We start from the raw sequence: 16,103 nt of genomic DNA, 5'->3' as shown, positions 1-16,103 counted from the left end.
GGAAAAGTGAAAAAAAAAGCACTTGAAAAATGGGTACATGAAATGTACTGAGCAATTAAATTTGGGACCCAGTATTGTCCAGATTTTCCTTTTTTTGTTTGATAATTACAATATTCTAATGTCGAGGAGAACAAAAGTAAAGAGTTATTTATATATATATACATATATAAAAATCAGATTATAATTAAAAATTATAGTAGCATAAAACATTTGCTTTATAATAAATTATAATAAAAGGTTTTCGTCATTGGTTAATGTGCTTTTGTATATAATTCATTATATCGGAGCAGTGTTGAATGATTGTTTATGAAAATAAATTCATAATACCTTTTTTAATTAAACAACAAATTTTATATAAAATTAAACATATAGCACTGAAGGTATTTCATATAATCATTACCCATGTTCTAATAGATGTAGCATGACCTAAAAAATGTGGAAGTAAAAGCGCAAACTGTACTGAAAAATTATTAATTATTACGTTCTTTCATAACGAATTACTTGACATTAAGTTAAATATTCATTATTGACCGATGTACCTTCATGAATACATGCTTTCAGGAAATATTTGTAGTATAGAAACACGCTCTTTAAGTTAATATAGAAAACAACGTTGCGGAGTAATTGTGAAACCAAACAAACTATAGACTTAAATGGTTGGAAAAAGAGCATTGATAGTTTTTCATATAACGAAACAAATTTAAAAATCAATTAGATGTCAGCATTAATGAGATCATTTGTTATTCAAATATTTTGATTTCGTAAAGCGCTCAGAAGGATCAACTTACAAGCCAAGTTTTCATGGTATATAGTGATAAATGCTAGTTATTCGTCACAAGAAAATAACGTGTCACTATACACAGTATTTATGTAAATATAGTAGAATATAATAACATTTACAATTCAGCCAGCGACTGATTTTTGTAATTGTTTACATCATTAGTCCTCCAAATTATTTTCTGTAAAGAGTGTTCGCGATTCCATGATGTTGTTAAATAGATTATAGTTTGTGTATAAAATTTATTATGTATAACTTAATAAATAGCATATGTACGAAATATTACATAATACATGATGCAGCGACTATTTTCACTTATAAATATTACAATGCGTCAATAAACGCTAATTAAGTTTATAAAAAATTGTGACATGATAAATTCGTATGTTAACTGCGAAAGTGAAACTAAATAATAATCGTGCTTTGACCAAAATAATTAAAAAATGTACATTATTTGGGTGAAAATTATTCAGAAAAAGAAAAAAAAAGATTGTATAACATAATGCCGTATAAAAACATATATTTGCATACTCGTTAAATTTCATACATATTAAATTTCACTCAACAAAACAGATTACAATTTATACACAGGTGTTTATTTAATCGGTCCTGATTCTAATCCAAACTACTAAATATTATGAGACCTTTATATTACAGTCGATATATAATGGAAGTAAGATTATATTTCAGTTGTGCATATATAATTAATACTTAATATGAACAATCTTTACTTAAGTATTACTGTATACGCGTCATTTCGATAAATTTACATGTGCATATGAAATATTAAATTATCAGCATATGTACATATAAATCAATCACTTTTATCTAATGAATAGCATTGTATGGTAAAATATAAATAACATTCTTATATTTAATTTATAGATGATTGTATTGTTTACCATTTACATACATGAACTTTCAATGTTTATAAGTTGTACCTGCACCTGCAGATCTATTATCAATATTGAAAACATTAAATATCGTTTACAAATCAAGTGCAATAAAGTCGATAGATAATAAAATGGAAGCAACTTATACTTAACAACTGTTCTTAGATCCTAATATATCTATATATAAATATAGATATATTATTACTATACATACATTTATTATATTAATAACACCTTCCAAATTTTATAATTACAAACAAATGAGTGATTATTACATTAAATTTTTGTTTGATCATAAATTACAAAGTCGGGAGTTGTTACATACGAAATTATATGCAAACATTTGGTATCTTATTAACATACAAAACATTCATCCTTTTCAGTCAGTATATTTTAAAAGAATAACTTTAAAAATAGTAGTTACATTAATGAGTTGCAACATGTTTCTGTAAATCTTCAAGACTTGGAAATGGTTTATCACATAACTGACAAACATGCGCATTTTCATTATGTATATCTAAATGTTCTGACAAATCTTCCTCTGTTTCAAAAAGTTCATCACAAATCATACATTGAAATTCATAAGCTTTTATTCCTTGTTTCTCCCATTCTGCTATTGCAGCCTCTTCTTCATGAGCTTGCATATGCATTTCTAATAACATTTCTGAATTAAATGTTTCTGCACATTGCAAACATTGATAAGGTTCTTCCTTTGATTTATCATTTTCATCAGCAATATTAATAAGATTAGGATTATCATCCTCTTCGTCAAACAAATGTTTTGCAACGTGCGCTTCGAGTGCATCTCCAGAATCTAATGAATCACCACAGATTGCACACTGATACTGATCTTTACCAGGACTTTGATCATCCTCGCTCGTATCATCGCAATGTTTTTGTAAATGGTCTTTTAATATTTCCTCATCTGTAAATATTTTATCACATACAAAACAAGTATATGTTTTCTTTGGTTTCTCTCCTGATCCAGTATCCCCTTTTCCTTTAGTTATCCCAACTTTTTCTGATTGTACATTGCTCATTTCTATCCTAGAATTGTCCGTTTTAACAATTGAATTATTTTCTACTTTCGAAAATTTACTTTTTTCTGATTTTAGATACACTGTTTCTTTAGAATCTTGCAGTGCATTTGCATTTGTTAACTTTTGAGTTTCTCCTTTTGTTATATTTTCTATATTAAATTCAGACTGATCGTGACTTTCTAAATGACGTACTAAAAGTTTCTCAGTTCGGAACGTAGAATTGCATACATAACATTTGTGAATTTGTTGTTTTGTAGACTTACAGACATGAGCTTTTACAAATCTAGCTTCTACTATTTCATGACATCTCTTACATCGCATCATTTTATGCTTATTGTGTCGTAATATAGAACTGGTGTCTGTTTTATGCATACGAACATGTGTCACAGCATCACTGTGGCTACTAAATGATTGTTCGCACACGCCGCATATATACTTTTCACCATGCGGTGAAGTTATTTTAAAAATATTTTCTTGGGTTTCTATTTTATGTTCACTTTTAGCACTAGAATCTGCAACTTTTGGCTCTTCTACCTGTTTTGTTGCTTTATTTTCTTGTGATTTCTGTACACTATCAGTTCTAGACGTTTCAGATGTATCTAGTTCGTCCGATAAATACGAGTCAGAATCTAAAGCAGAAGTATTATAGTCATTATATCTTATTGGTGGGACACTTTGCCTTTTATGGGAAACCATACTAAATGGTCCACCAAGTTTATTTTTAACTGTACGTTTAATTAAGACGTGCATATTATTAATGTTTCGCAGTTTACTTTCTTTCGCCATATCTAAACGCTTTAATTCAACTTTTGGTTGATATTTCTTAGAATTTTCTGCCTCCTTTAAAAATGTCGGTGAAACTGTTCCAGACTGCTGAGAATATGAATTGAAATCAGAACCACAACTTCTCATCATAGATGATTCAAAATTTTTTTTTATAGTTTTTTCTATTATATTTTTTAACTGTTGATCTAGAGTTTGATACGATGTCTTACAATCATGTCCTGTTTTATCTTTTCTCAAACCATCATTGCTTGTTCCAAACAATCTATACTTCATTTCTTTTTCTACAAAACCTGCTAACTCAACTTGTACGTGTTTTAATGCTTCTATTTCCGTTCCTTCCACCTCTATATTTAAACATCTTTCAATACATTTTTTATTATTAGCATCTATTGGAACTGGATTTATTCTACGAAGTTGTACAGCATCAATAATATCGGTATTTTTCTCTTGAGAATTTTGATCAATACCACCATTCTTAAATTCTTTTGACAAAGTATTTAAATTTGCTTTATTCAAATAATGGGGTTCTGCAAGCATTAATGTAGAGGTAACAATATACGTAGCATCACCAACTTCTAACTCTGATTTTACTGAACATGGTGTAAATGTATCTTCGTTAATTTTCGATTCGTCCTTTTTTGTTGACTTTTCTTCAACAGTTTTTTCAGACAATAATGCAGAAGAATCTTCTTTCTCTTTTGAATCTTCAGAAAATTTATCTTTCTTTCTCTTATCTTGCTCAGTACACTCTTTTGCAGACATGTTTTTACTTTCAATTAACGAACCATCAGAATTGATATCTTTAAAAGATCTTGTTCTATGCGTATCAGAATCACTATCTACACTCATAAAATCATTTCTGTTATGTTTGATGGCATATTTATCTGCCATATTAGTTTCCATATTTTTTAATGATCTAACTAATCTCTTTTGTTTTTCAACTTCTTTATCCATATTTGTTTTTGCTCTTGCCTTTTGTACTGGTGATAACTGTGTGTCATCCGATCCCATAGAATCTGTATCCGAAACACTTTCTCCTGTTGCAGCTAGAAGTGCCCTTTTTCTTGCAACCCACCTTTTGGTTGATGCCTTTCTTCGTTCTGTTATATTACGTCTTCCAATAAATGGTTTAACCTTCATTGGAACCAGGGTAGGTTTTAACTGAAGATTATCCTTATTTTCTTGTCCTTCGTCATTTTTGCATTTATCATCATTAGAAACATCATGGGCTTTCTGTGAAGAGTCCTTTGAAGACGTAACATCATCTTCAGATATATACATGTCTTTGAGTATCGTTTGATCGGTTACGCTATCTGTATTTGTTGTGAACTGTAAAGGTATTAATGGTGGTACATCTGTTTTTGCTTTCTTCTGTAATAAATACTCTTATGAAATTATATATTATTAACAATGAAAAATAAATTGTTACTACTAATACTACCTTATCAAAAGAATCTGAAAGGCTATCTTCTCCGCTTTGTTCCAATTCATTGCATGGTCTTTTACATTTTGAAATCTAATACAAAATTATAAAGTAATTTAATCACAAGATATAAGTAGATAACCACATATAAATAGTAAAAGCTTTGGGATTCAATTAACTAAATTTACTTTCTCAAAACAAAATTATGCTTTATAAAATAAATGATTTTACCTCATTGTCAGAAGTTTCTATAAGTTCTAACTGACTTAATAACATTTGATTTGATCGTATAAATTGTTCTTTAAATTCATTCCACATATCCAATTTGTATAGACATATATGACATATGATACTTGGTAAACCATGCTCGTCCTTAATCTGCAGAGAGAAAATATTCATTCATAAAATATAATGAAGTAGAAAATTACATTTAATCAAAAAAAATTGTGTAAACATACATTGATAGAAGTACATTTACTCAAATCATTTACTTTTGGTTGCAAAACTTCGTCGAATAAATTAGTCATACATGTATGATCTACTAGGCAAATACGGCATCTTTCTTTTATATTTGATAATTTACGTTTTCTCGACATCTTTTGCTACTTGTACAAAATGCAAAATGAAATTACGCGTATCTCTTTGATACCGAACACTCTGAAGAGGTTACAAATGAAGTATGGCGGGTGCAACCACGATAGATCGATATATTATCGAAGCATGATTCATAGATATGTTCAAAGTATTACATTAAATTGCGCGAAAATTTGTACTTTATTATTTAAATGCAACTCAGTTAGCATTGAAAATTAAATGTTGTGCTTAGCACTTAACTTGGTATAGCTTTATAAGAAATAATTTTTGGAAAAGTATATACCAATTACCAGATCTCACTACATGGAGGTGGCTACGCATAGGGACCCGAATAATTCACTCTACTGACACAATTTGTAATAAAGATATGTATGTCTTATCTTTTATTAACGATAAGTTTGTTAATTTATGTTTTTTTTTTTTCAATAGATTATGTTTACGTTTATGCTTTTATGGTTTAATTTTTCGTGATATTTTTATATTGGAATTTCGTTACTATCTTTTGGAGGTTAAAAATCGTTTAGTGATCGTTAAAAAAACTTATACAATGTTCTAAAAGTTATATGAATTGTAATATAGAATCGAAAATTAATTGGTCGGATATTCAGCTATCAGCCGAAAATTGGTAAAAATTTTCGATTGTTTTCAATCTTCTTAATAATTACTTTTATAATGCAATATTCGGTAATTAATTACTGTTTTTACATTTATTATAAATTTATACGTTGGAGCAATTTGTTATTAGCAATAAATTTAATAATTTATGTATTTTTTGTAAATTATAACTGCATTTACGTCTTACATTATTACGTCTATTTGTATTAACCTTTTATTGTGAAAATATGTAACTTATAGAAAAAATCGTGTTTCAGTGTTAGAGCTACAGATAGTTCGTATTATTATCGGTAGCTTGTAAGTTTTTGGTTTTCGTTGTACCTACTATTTTTTTATGGAAGGTATGGATTCACTAATGCATGAAAAAGAATATTTAGAAAATCACTGTAATAATTAAAAACATGGTATGAAGCAGTTATAGTTTGTAATTTAATCGAATTTAATAGATTGTACATTAAATCTTACATCTAAAGACCTGAATATTTAAAACTTATGCAAATAACATTTAAAACGGCCATGTGAAATAATGCTCAGTATCATCATGTTTCTAACATGATTCTTGTCAACAGAAATGGTAAAATTAATACACGTGATCAGGATTTATGTCGTTTACTACAGAAGTAGCCTCATAAGCTTGTCGCTCGGCTTCTCTCTGAGCTGCAATCGCAGCATGTTCCTCGGCGATTTTCTGGTACAGGTGCATATGTCTATCCTTCGCCCTCCCCACACTCGCAGAATCCTATAAAATGCAGCATATGATCATAAAGTTAGGTAAAAGTTACCATTTTCAAATAATCTCCAATGATGAAATTGAATCTTATTTGAATATGCTTGCTCAGAATCATAATAAAATTATAATATAAATGAAAGATGTATAAAATTCGTAAACGCTTTGCAGATTGCTTTATAAAATATTTATATAGAATTTCATTATACTAGGTTCGTATTTTTTTATCTAGTAATTCGAGAAATCGATTAATGTATCAACTGGAAAGAATTCGTCACGTAATTATCGATATATTGAACGCAATTCTTAGTTTAGTCAATAAGTAATGTCAGATTTTTGCAGCAGATGGTGCTCTTTTGTGTTTAACACGAGGCAGTGTTCCTAACCTCTTAAATATGAGTATATGCTTATAAAGATCAAAATAATCGATATATTATTTACTACAGAAGTTTCTCCTCTTATAATGAGTGTATTATTTCCTAATGTAAATATGATAAAAACAATATTCACTAATAGAGAGCTATTTAAATTTAAGTTATGTGATAATGCAGCTGTTGAGATAAAAAGAAAAAATCAATGTAAAAATAATAAAATGCTTATTACCCGTGGTAGATTGACCGAACCGCCATGAGCATTTGCTTCAGCAATTTTTTCGTATAGTCGAAAATGTTTTTCCTTTGCCAGTTTCACCGCTTCAGAATCGACAGGTTGGGCAACTGTATCTTCGTAATTTATTAAGGATGCATGAAATCCAGTTTCATCGGCAGTGTATTCTACTGTTCGTATTTTATGCTTAGGATCGACGAAAGAGTAAGAACCTGAGTATTCGAAAAATATATAAAATAAAAATTAAACAAGCATTTAAATTAAAGGTAAAACGATCTTAATTTTAGTTAAAATAATTTCAAATATTTCGCGGTATTTCAGAGCTAATAAATTTTAACTTCAAATAATTTTTTTATATAATATTCGTATATATTAAATACAATTATGTTCAGTTAAAGTTCTTAAAAATTACATAAACTGGTTGTATTTATATTATTATATAAAATGATTCTAGGTTATTGGGCATTTAATAATCACCTTGAACATGTCCGGCGCCATCCCCACTCTCTTGTTGAACACGATCTATGTTTCCAGGAAATCGTCCTGCCTGATACTGAAAACTGTACGGTCTAGGAGGTGGTGGTGGAGTTGTAGTTGTGGAATATTCTGACAAAAGATGTGATACGTCCCCCAAGCAGGGGCTAATCAAAACGATTGCGATCTAATTCGAAAGCACAGTTATCTAATTAGCTATATTGGTAGACACGTTTTAAAATATGTACTTATTTGTACATAATACAGGATACAAGTTACTCGACATAATTTTCTTACAGTTTTATGAATTAATTTAAACTAATGATATTTTTATTAGCAATTCTTATTATTTTAATTTTACAGAGGAAAGAAGTAGCATTTATACATCAGAATTAAAAGTTTAGTGCAAATGTTAATGTAATCATGCGCATGAAATGATGAGACCTTTATACAAGTTAAATTCCAAACCGGTTACGAAATCATCCGATCGTGCATCGCATAATAATCATTCTAAGATAAACGAACTATCTTATCAAATTTTTACTATTTTTCATTCATTTTTATTATTTTTATTTTTTATTATTTGTTGTAGAAAATTTGAGCATAGTCAAAAAATATTCAGGAGAAATTATCCAAAATATATTGAAATGAATTATTGATTTAATTATTTAAAACGAAGATAAAATAACGAGATTAAGGTATTCGAAATTAGATGTTGATATATATTAATTATCGTACAATTGATATACTTACCATTAGATTCTTCATCTCTGCAGCTGTGCGTCAATAGTTTCGTTCGCACGAATCGGCATAAACTGAGAGTCTGCCAGTGAAAGTAATATAAGAAACTTACGAAAAGGTGGAGGCACTACGTGTTAAGCCTGTTTTAACATTGGCGCTTCTTCAAACATAGTAAGCATTCCTTCGTAGTAAAACAATTAAAATGGAAAGTGGTATATTTCTAACGTATTGCAATATATAAACCATCTTCAGATTTGATCAAATATAGATGTCTCTCTTAATCGTAATATAAATTTTATATTCTTTTTCAATGTCATCAAATTTCATAAGCATGTAGAAACGTATCTTTTTTGTATTGAACAATGAATAGAGTACATCTTTCTTGAAGGCGTTAAGTATAGGAATTACTGAATCTACATACTTCATTTTAATTAGAAATTAGACAAAATAAATTTGTTATAGAATAATATAAATACTAAATTTTGTCTACTACAGCAAGGTCTACTAAAAGTAGTGAATAGTCAGTTTTATCAATGTCATTATCTATTGTATCACTCGTAATATTCTTTATACAAGAATGCGTTAAGTTCATGTAAAAGATTTTTAATTGCAATAGGACTATCCAGTTACAGTTACAATTCTTATAATCCCATATACTAATATACATACATGAGATTATTGAACATAGTTATATTTGGAATAAGAGAAGAAAAGATATTTATATCGATTTATTCCTAAATTTTAAGAGTTTCTACATTGAACTTCATCTAATTTAATATATTTTAAAGAATTGTTTTAATGTAAGGAAACAGGAAATTAGAAATTTAATCAATTTCGAGCTTCTTGAAAGTCCCTTCGACACCAAATAGATCGGTCGCCGTCTTCCCTTTACCTGGTCTCAGAGATTCGTTAACACGTTTCGTTCGTTCTTCTTCCAAAAACCATTCACGATTTTCCTCAAGTAGTTTAATTGTTTTTTCGTGAAGTTGCGCTATATTACCACCCTTTCCACCAGCTTCGTTCGGCAGTAAGTCTATGGGTATGAATTTCGACAAGGTGTCCAGATTCGTATGTGTATGAAGCTGAAACAAGTTATATATATATATTCAATAATATATATGACACTTCGAACTCAGTTAAAAATGAAGAATTTACAGAAATAGCGCATGTTAGAAATTCGAATAAATTATAACAGATGATAAATCTCTTCCAACAAGAACATCATGTTCACTCACTACTCTCCTACATATTATATATGTTATTATATGTTATATGTTATATATTACATATATCATACTATTATGTAGTACTGGTTCATATATGAATATTTACTATAAAGAGTATAGTTGAAAATTTAAGGTACTTAGTATAGAAAAGTCTAAAGTTCATTACAGGTTTAAAATTTCTATTCCATGAATCACTTTCTATACTTTAAAATTGAGAAAGAAGACTTGGTTCATGAAAATCTCAAAGACGAACGGAAGGATGCTTTTAAAATTATTCGTGAGAGTAATTAAGTAACAGGTATATAGTACCATATCCAGCAGCTCTTTCTTCATGAATGGTTTCATCATATTCAGTATCACATCCATCACTGCTGTAATGTTCATGAAATGAAACCCTTTTAAACGAACTGGCAGTGCTTCCTGCAAGAAGTAAAGATATTTCTTCAATCCCATAGGATTTAGTCGAGCAGCATGACCAAACACGACATTTTTCATATCAAATAAAATTATGTGTCCCTGCGTCGTGCCTTCTTTATGAAGCCACAAATCAAGAACCATGCTCAGATATTTCATTCCATCATTATAGACGTAGTTAGAAGGTTCTATATCGACTAGTCTCCCATAAAGAATAGCATAGCCTTCTGGTGTCTTCTTTTCCAAAACTTTAATGACACTGAAACGTATTTTATAATTACAGAACTTAATAAAAAGATTAATATTTTTATATATAGTCATTAATAAAAAAATAAATAGTAGACTTTGTGCGTGCAATTTGTAATTAAAATGGTACGTAATAAAAGATAAGTGAAACGTGTGATATTAATGTGAGAGTTAAAAACAATGGCTATGGAAATATAGCGTATTTTATAGTATTTTATTCGTTGACCTTTACTACCAGGTTTATTTTCGGTTATAACTGACATCATGGTATAATTTGCACAGGTCATTGTTATGTAGATTTTGTGGTCAAATTTTGATATCTTCTTAAATTCGTTTTAAAAAAAAATAGAAATTTGTAGGATATACTCTTTTGAAAGATAGTACTACGAAATAACAATTTTTTCATTTTAATATTTCTTGTGATTATAGCAGTAATATCAGAAATAAATACATACTAATTATCATACTAAGAGCGCATTATTTTCTAAAGTTATACATAATTAAAACCAAAGTTGGTTTGTTAATTAAAGCACTCACAGTGTTTGAAATGCTCTCCTTAATTCCTTCTGGCCCAAAGGATCTCTATTAGCAAAAAATTCAGGAACGTGGGTCTTTACAGTAAAATATGTATCAATAGTCGTCTTTGTGGCTTCTATTTTATAGTAATTGCTATGTAAAAATAGCACCAATTCGAAGTCTGTTATTGGTGGTAGATGAGGCTGCTTTTTGTACCATTCTTTTAACATTTGTACATCTTCCTCCTTCATTTCTGGATTCTTTTTCAACTCCTCTTCGTATGACACTCCTTGAAATACTGCCATGTTTGAATCCCTATAAAAATGAAGAAAAATACCTATTATTAGGTACATATAAAATTTGTCAAAACTTCAAACTTCATATTTTGATTAAATAAATCCTTGTTTTGTCTCATGCCATATGAACTTATCCTATAAACTTATTATAATATTAATATCTTGTGTTAGTGGTTTTGAAAACCACAGGTAAAGAATAATTGAGTGTTTATTGGAGGAAATATTTAAACATAACGTGAGTGGAAAGTAAAGCACTACAGTACCGAGAAGAGCTTGTTTTGTAATGATCACGTCGACGGTTTGAATAGTACTAACTTCCATAGACATTTGAGTACAATCGAGAGATGGAATGAGTTAATATAATGTAATCACACATAGCATGACAGCCGAGGTTGTCAGACTCGCAAATGCAAAATTATGTCTTACACGAAAACATGGAAATCACGCGATACTATTTAAAAAAAAATTATGTTAAAGTATATGAACGTGTAATAATTATAAATCAATTTGATTAATTTTATCACTTAATTATTTATTTCTTAATTAAAATATAACATATAAACTTATATTAATTATATATCATACGTAATAAAATTGCATAAGCATGAAAACGTGTGTAATAAAAATATTTATAAAGTAGATTCTAAACTAAATATTTAGAGTGTTAAATTGTTATCAATCAATACTAACTACTGTATTATTAGTATCAATTATAAAACGCGTTTGATCCTATTAAGTTTATACTACTTTTAATTTTTCACGTATGACTTATTTATAAACACTCATTTATAATTCATTTGACTATATTTTCTGACTAAATTTAAATTTGGACTAACATCAAAAAATTCTGAAAATTACTCATATTTCATAATCAATTGTTAAATTAAATAAAACTTTATAAATGAAGTTACAAAGCAGACGAATGTAATTAATTAAAAGAAACATAAATATTCGTATGAATTATTGTAGCAAATGAATAATAAGTGAATATTTATTATTATTGCAAACCGTTATTGGGATAAATTGGGATAAATTTTAAAATATATAAATATAAAGTATTATTGTCGCTGAATCAGTTGCGACGTAAAAAGTCTTTTTTGTTCATTCTGAGTGAGACAAGATTTACAAGTATAATATACTGGACAGAAATAAAATGATTCATTACAAAGAGAAGTATATTGCATGACATTATAAATGAGAACTTATAATTAAACGAAATTGTTGGCTTATGAATATCGGAGTTGAATGTTAAGACGATACACACGCGTATTACATCGCGAGGTAGATCATTTTGATAAACCATAAACTGAGTTTAAAAATTATTATGATACGTAAAGTAATCGATTAAATCTGTGTTTATTTCTATTCCGTGATAATTCATCTATGAAACGAATCTTGCCTAATCTACTCTACCTTACCTAATCAAACAACAGCAGAGCACAACCGAATCCAGGAAAACCAAAATTGAGTCTACTTATTTCGTTAATAACATTATTTACTGGGTTCTCCTGTACAATTCAGCAAATCAGATACTTTCAAAAATAAATGAATAATAAATTATTCATAACGTATATAATTATCTACAGTGTAACTTTATGAAACTTTAAATATTAATATAAAGCAATTAGTACGTAACAGTATAATTAATTAGAAATCTAAAATACGCTATACTACTGCACCTAATTATTACCATACACATTTATGATTGCTCTATTTAACTGCAAACTATGACGACACGTAAGACAATTAAATACCTGTATATTCTTAATAATTAGCGTAATAATGAACTGTTGTAAGTAATAAATTGAAAAAAACAACACTGTTTTATTTCCTACAAGATTAATCGAAAGTTATACATAGAAGATTATATTTATTACTATTCTTATAAAATACATATAAACGCAGAGTTAATACATTTTCTAAAAATTGCGCACACAAAAAATTTGTCATCTGTTAAATAAGATACCGTATCGATATCTTTTTCAATCTATTTCAAGCTTCTTGAATGTGCCCTCAACACCGAACAGGTCGTTCGCAGTCTTACTTTTTCCAATGCGCAATGACTCATCCACCGAAGACAATTTCACCTCTTCGATGAACCATTCTCGTTTACTGTCGATTTCTTTTATCTGCTCCTCTTGCATTTGAATTATCGAGCCAGCTTTTCCACCGATTTCGTTCGGTAGCAGATCCAGGGGCACGAATTCCTCGAGTGTCTTTAACGACGAATGTAGATGTATCTAGAAAACATCGAGAATTTAGCTTGTTATCTATGTCGATTAACTATTGAGATTACAATATTGATATATTTATTCGTTAATCGTGTTTTCTTATTTATTTGAATTTTCTATTATATTATTATTATTTATTATCACTACAGACAGTTTTGTTGTGAAATAGTCATCTTCGTTTTAATTTCGCTTCAATTACTCCGTCAGTGCAAACATAGTTAAAAAGCTGGTCATAGCATTAATTTTTCAGAACACAAATCGGTTGAGATAGTTATCTTTAGAATTGTTGTTTTTAAAATTTTCAAAAACTTGTAGCTATCTTTGGTAGAATTAATACTGACTTTTATCGAGATGAAAGGTGATTACATGTACCTATTTATTATCGACATGTCCACAGTTTTAATATTAAAAAGTAATTTACCTCAAATATTGTTTTAAGTACAAGATAAACAATGTACTTCATAACACTTTTTGTATCGAGAAAAGCATCACCGTTGTTACTCTACAGACCGGAAAATTATCATTTTACGCAGAGTCTAACGTAAGTAATTACTTTTTACGTAAGGAATCGCCAAGAAAGACGCTATAATCTATAAGTTACAAATTACACGTTAATGGTCTCGTAATCGACAAGTGAAATACTAAAAAATGAAATAAAACTAGAAGTCAATGCACGCAACTTCTGAGAATTCGTATTCATTTCTGAATAAATAATTCTCATATGCGTAACTTGAACATTCGTATTAAATCGATAATATTTAAATAAATTAATAATTAAATTAAATTATATACTTCGGTCGATATCGTTCAAGTATTCAATTTACGAAGGTGTTCAGACAAGTAGCTTCATAAATTACTTCATTGACAGCAATAAAAAGGTTTCAATGTCATTCATACGATATATATAAATCGATGAAATCTAGTATGATTTGACGAAAAATAAATATTCAAATATTAGTGCTTTCCGGTGTATTTTAATAATAAATAAGAGAATTTTCGCGAAGAGTTTTTCACGTATTTTTAAATAATAAAATTTAGGACTTATTTAAATCAGTTCTCATTTTTTTAAAACAGTGTTGGGGTTTTAACAAACAAAACGAACTTGTAAAACCAGACTAAAAAATGCTAAATTACAATAATTTTCTCTCGTCAAATGTAACTTCGTTATTTTATTTTATCCTATAAAATAAATGCAAAACGTAATATAAACAATTTAATCTCTTACCATATTCCAAAGTTCCTTCTTCATAAAAGGTTTCGCCATATTCATGATCACGTCCATCACCGATGGAGTATTAATGAAATGTATTCCCTTTAATCGAACTGGTATTCCTTCCTGAACGTACATCACCAACTTCTTCATTCCCATAGGACTTATTCGGCCTACATGGCCTAATGACACATTAGCCGAATCTCCAACAAAAATATACCCATCGCAGGTACCATTTTTCAGACCGATTAAATCACTTGCCATGAAAAAGTACTTGCAACAATCTTCGAAAGAATAATGGGATGGATCAGAATCTATCAACTTGGCAAAAAGTATCTTGTGACCTTGCTTCGAGAGTCCAGCTAATTCAGTAGAGAATCTGTATTACAAGAAAAGAAATTAGTTGCCACGGAAATAATTATCTTTTCTTTCCTTTTGCGTAGTATTTGCATTACTAATTAGCTGTTCATCCATCAAGGAAACGTATCGCGACAATAATATACGTAATCTCTAAAGACCTGTTTACCTCAACTGACCAACGAATAAAAACAGTTCTTCGTCCTTATTATTTACAAGTACGATTTATTAAGGAATTATAAAGAAATTACGAAGAAATTATTAAGAAATTATTAAGAAATTATCAAGAAATTATGATGAAAAGAGTGGAACTCACGCGACATTGAATGCCTGTCGGAGTTCTTTCGACCCCAAAGGATCCCTATTAGCGAAGTGTTCAGGAACATGGGACCTAATAGTGAAGAAGTTCTCCACGTTGTTCTTAGCCGCCTCCATACTATAATGATTGCTATGCAAAAACATAATCAGATGCAGATCAGAAGGTTTGGGCAAATGCTGCTGCTTCTCGCACCACTCTCTCAGCATCTCGATATCCGACATCTTTATCTCCGGATTCTTCTTCAATTCCTCCTCCAGTGAAAAGGGGTACGGCAAAGGGATCATCTTCTTAGTAGCCATGCTTGCTTCACACCGCAAACAAGTCGCACTGCGAACAATCGAATTAAAGAGCAAATCCCGCCGAAGGTGTACAACAGTTTTTGTCGCGTCGCGACGACCGTCCGGATATCCTTGAATTGTTAGAGACTTTCGATCAATGATCACTGGATCGCGATAAACGCGTCTGTAATTTCACCGATACACATCGATTGGACTGTCGTCAATTGATTGCACGCGGAAGTCGTGTCGTCCTTGCGAACATGGACTCGAGACAGGGCAAATGCTTGGTCTAGACCGACCGGTCTAGAGACTTAACGAAGACTGAAAGAAACA

The 16,103-nt window shown here is 29.6% G+C and overlaps 4 protein-coding genes across 4 annotated transcripts; all 4 read right to left on the bottom strand.

Moving 5' to 3' along the window:
- Positions 1-2,096: 2,096 nt before the first annotated feature.
- On the bottom strand, positions 2,097-5,570 carry LOC108554000 (uncharacterized). The gene is made up of 4 exons (XM_017909119.1): positions 5,379-5,570; positions 5,152-5,298; positions 4,939-5,013; positions 2,097-4,868 (listed from the first exon to the last, which is right to left on the bottom strand). The coding sequence occupies exons 1-4, from the start codon at positions 5,514-5,516 to the stop codon at positions 2,097-2,099; spliced, it is 3,132 nt and encodes a 1,043-aa protein (XP_017764608.1). The 5' UTR covers positions 5,517-5,570.
- A 1,039-nt stretch (positions 5,571-6,609) lies between these two features.
- LOC108554002 (cuticle protein 7) lies at positions 6,610-8,756 on the bottom strand. The gene is made up of 4 exons (XM_017909122.1): positions 8,690-8,756; positions 7,940-8,123; positions 7,460-7,674; positions 6,610-6,868 (listed from the first exon to the last, which is right to left on the bottom strand). Exons 1-4 carry the CDS (start codon positions 8,702-8,704, stop codon positions 6,710-6,712), a joined length of 573 nt encoding a protein of 190 aa, XP_017764611.1. The 5' UTR covers positions 8,705-8,756; the 3' UTR covers positions 6,610-6,709.
- Positions 8,757-9,501: 745 nt separating this feature from the next.
- LOC108553999 (alpha-tocopherol transfer protein-like) lies at positions 9,502-11,694 on the bottom strand. Its single transcript, XM_017909118.1, has 4 exons — positions 11,639-11,694; positions 11,101-11,394; positions 10,213-10,576; positions 9,502-9,759 (listed from the first exon to the last, which is right to left on the bottom strand). Exons 2-4 carry the CDS (start codon positions 11,382-11,384, stop codon positions 9,502-9,504), a joined length of 906 nt encoding a protein of 301 aa, XP_017764607.1. The 5' UTR covers positions 11,385-11,394; positions 11,639-11,694.
- Positions 11,695-13,309: 1,615 nt separating this feature from the next.
- LOC108553998 (alpha-tocopherol transfer protein-like) lies at positions 13,310-15,791 on the bottom strand. The gene is made up of 3 exons (XM_017909117.1): positions 15,490-15,791; positions 14,832-15,195; positions 13,310-13,615 (listed from the first exon to the last, which is right to left on the bottom strand). The coding sequence occupies exons 1-3, from the start codon at positions 15,789-15,791 to the stop codon at positions 13,358-13,360; spliced, it is 924 nt and encodes a 307-aa protein (XP_017764606.1). The 3' UTR covers positions 13,310-13,357.
- Positions 15,792-16,103: the final 312 nt, after the last annotated feature.

The sequence above is a fragment of the Eufriesea mexicana genome, unplaced genomic scaffold, assembly GCF_001483705.2.
Source record: "Eufriesea mexicana isolate 0111107269 unplaced genomic scaffold, ASM148370v2 scaffold15025, whole genome shotgun sequence".
Taxonomy (NCBI): Eukaryota; Metazoa; Arthropoda; class Insecta; order Hymenoptera; family Apidae; genus Eufriesea; species Eufriesea mexicana.
The sequence above is the reverse complement of the archived record's forward strand: the minus strand, read 5'-3'. Positions and strand labels throughout refer to the sequence as shown.

Bases quoted from the DNA above. Each gene is read 5' to 3' on its own strand.
- LOC108553998 (XM_017909117.1), bottom strand. From the start codon at position 15,791: ATGGCTACTAAGAAGATGATCCCTTTGCCGTACCCCTTTTCACTGGAG. The intron at 15,196-15,489 runs GTGAGTTCCACT...CTTGTAATACAG, and splicing joins CGACAGGCATTCAATGTCGC to ATTCTCTACTGAATTAGCTG. The intron at 13,616-14,831 runs GTAAGAGATTAA...GATGTTTTCTAG, and splicing joins AGAAGGAACTTTGGAATATG to ATACATCTACATTCGTCGTT.
- LOC108554000 (XM_017909119.1), bottom strand. From the start codon at position 5,516: ATGTCGAGAAAACGTAAATTATCAAATATAAAAGAAAGATGCCGTATT. The intron at 5,299-5,378 runs GTATGTTTACAC...TTCTCTCTGCAG, and splicing joins GTAAATGTACTTCTATCAAT to ATTAAGGACGAGCATGGTTT. The intron at 5,014-5,151 runs GTAAAATCATTT...ATTTTGTATTAG, and splicing joins TAGAAACTTCTGACAATGAG to ATTTCAAAATGTAAAAGACC.
- LOC108554002 (XM_017909122.1), bottom strand. The intron at 7,675-7,939 runs GTGATTATTAAA...TCGAATACTCAG, and splicing joins TGGCGCCGGACATGTTCAAG to GTTCTTACTCTTTCGTCGAT. The intron at 6,869-7,459 runs GTAATAAGCATT...TGCATTTTATAG, and splicing joins GTTCGGTCAATCTACCACGG to GATTCTGCGAGTGTGGGGAG.
- LOC108553999 (XM_017909118.1), bottom strand. From the start codon at position 11,384: ATGGCAGTATTTCAAGGAGTGTCATACGAAGAGGAGTTGAAAAAGAAT. The intron at 10,577-11,100 runs GTGAGTGCTTTA...AATACGTTTCAG, and splicing joins AGGAGAGCATTTCAAACACT to TGTCATTAAAGTTTTGGAAA. The intron at 9,760-10,212 runs GTACTATATACC...AACTTGTTTCAG, and splicing joins AGAAAGAGCTGCTGGATATG to CTTCATACACATACGAATCT.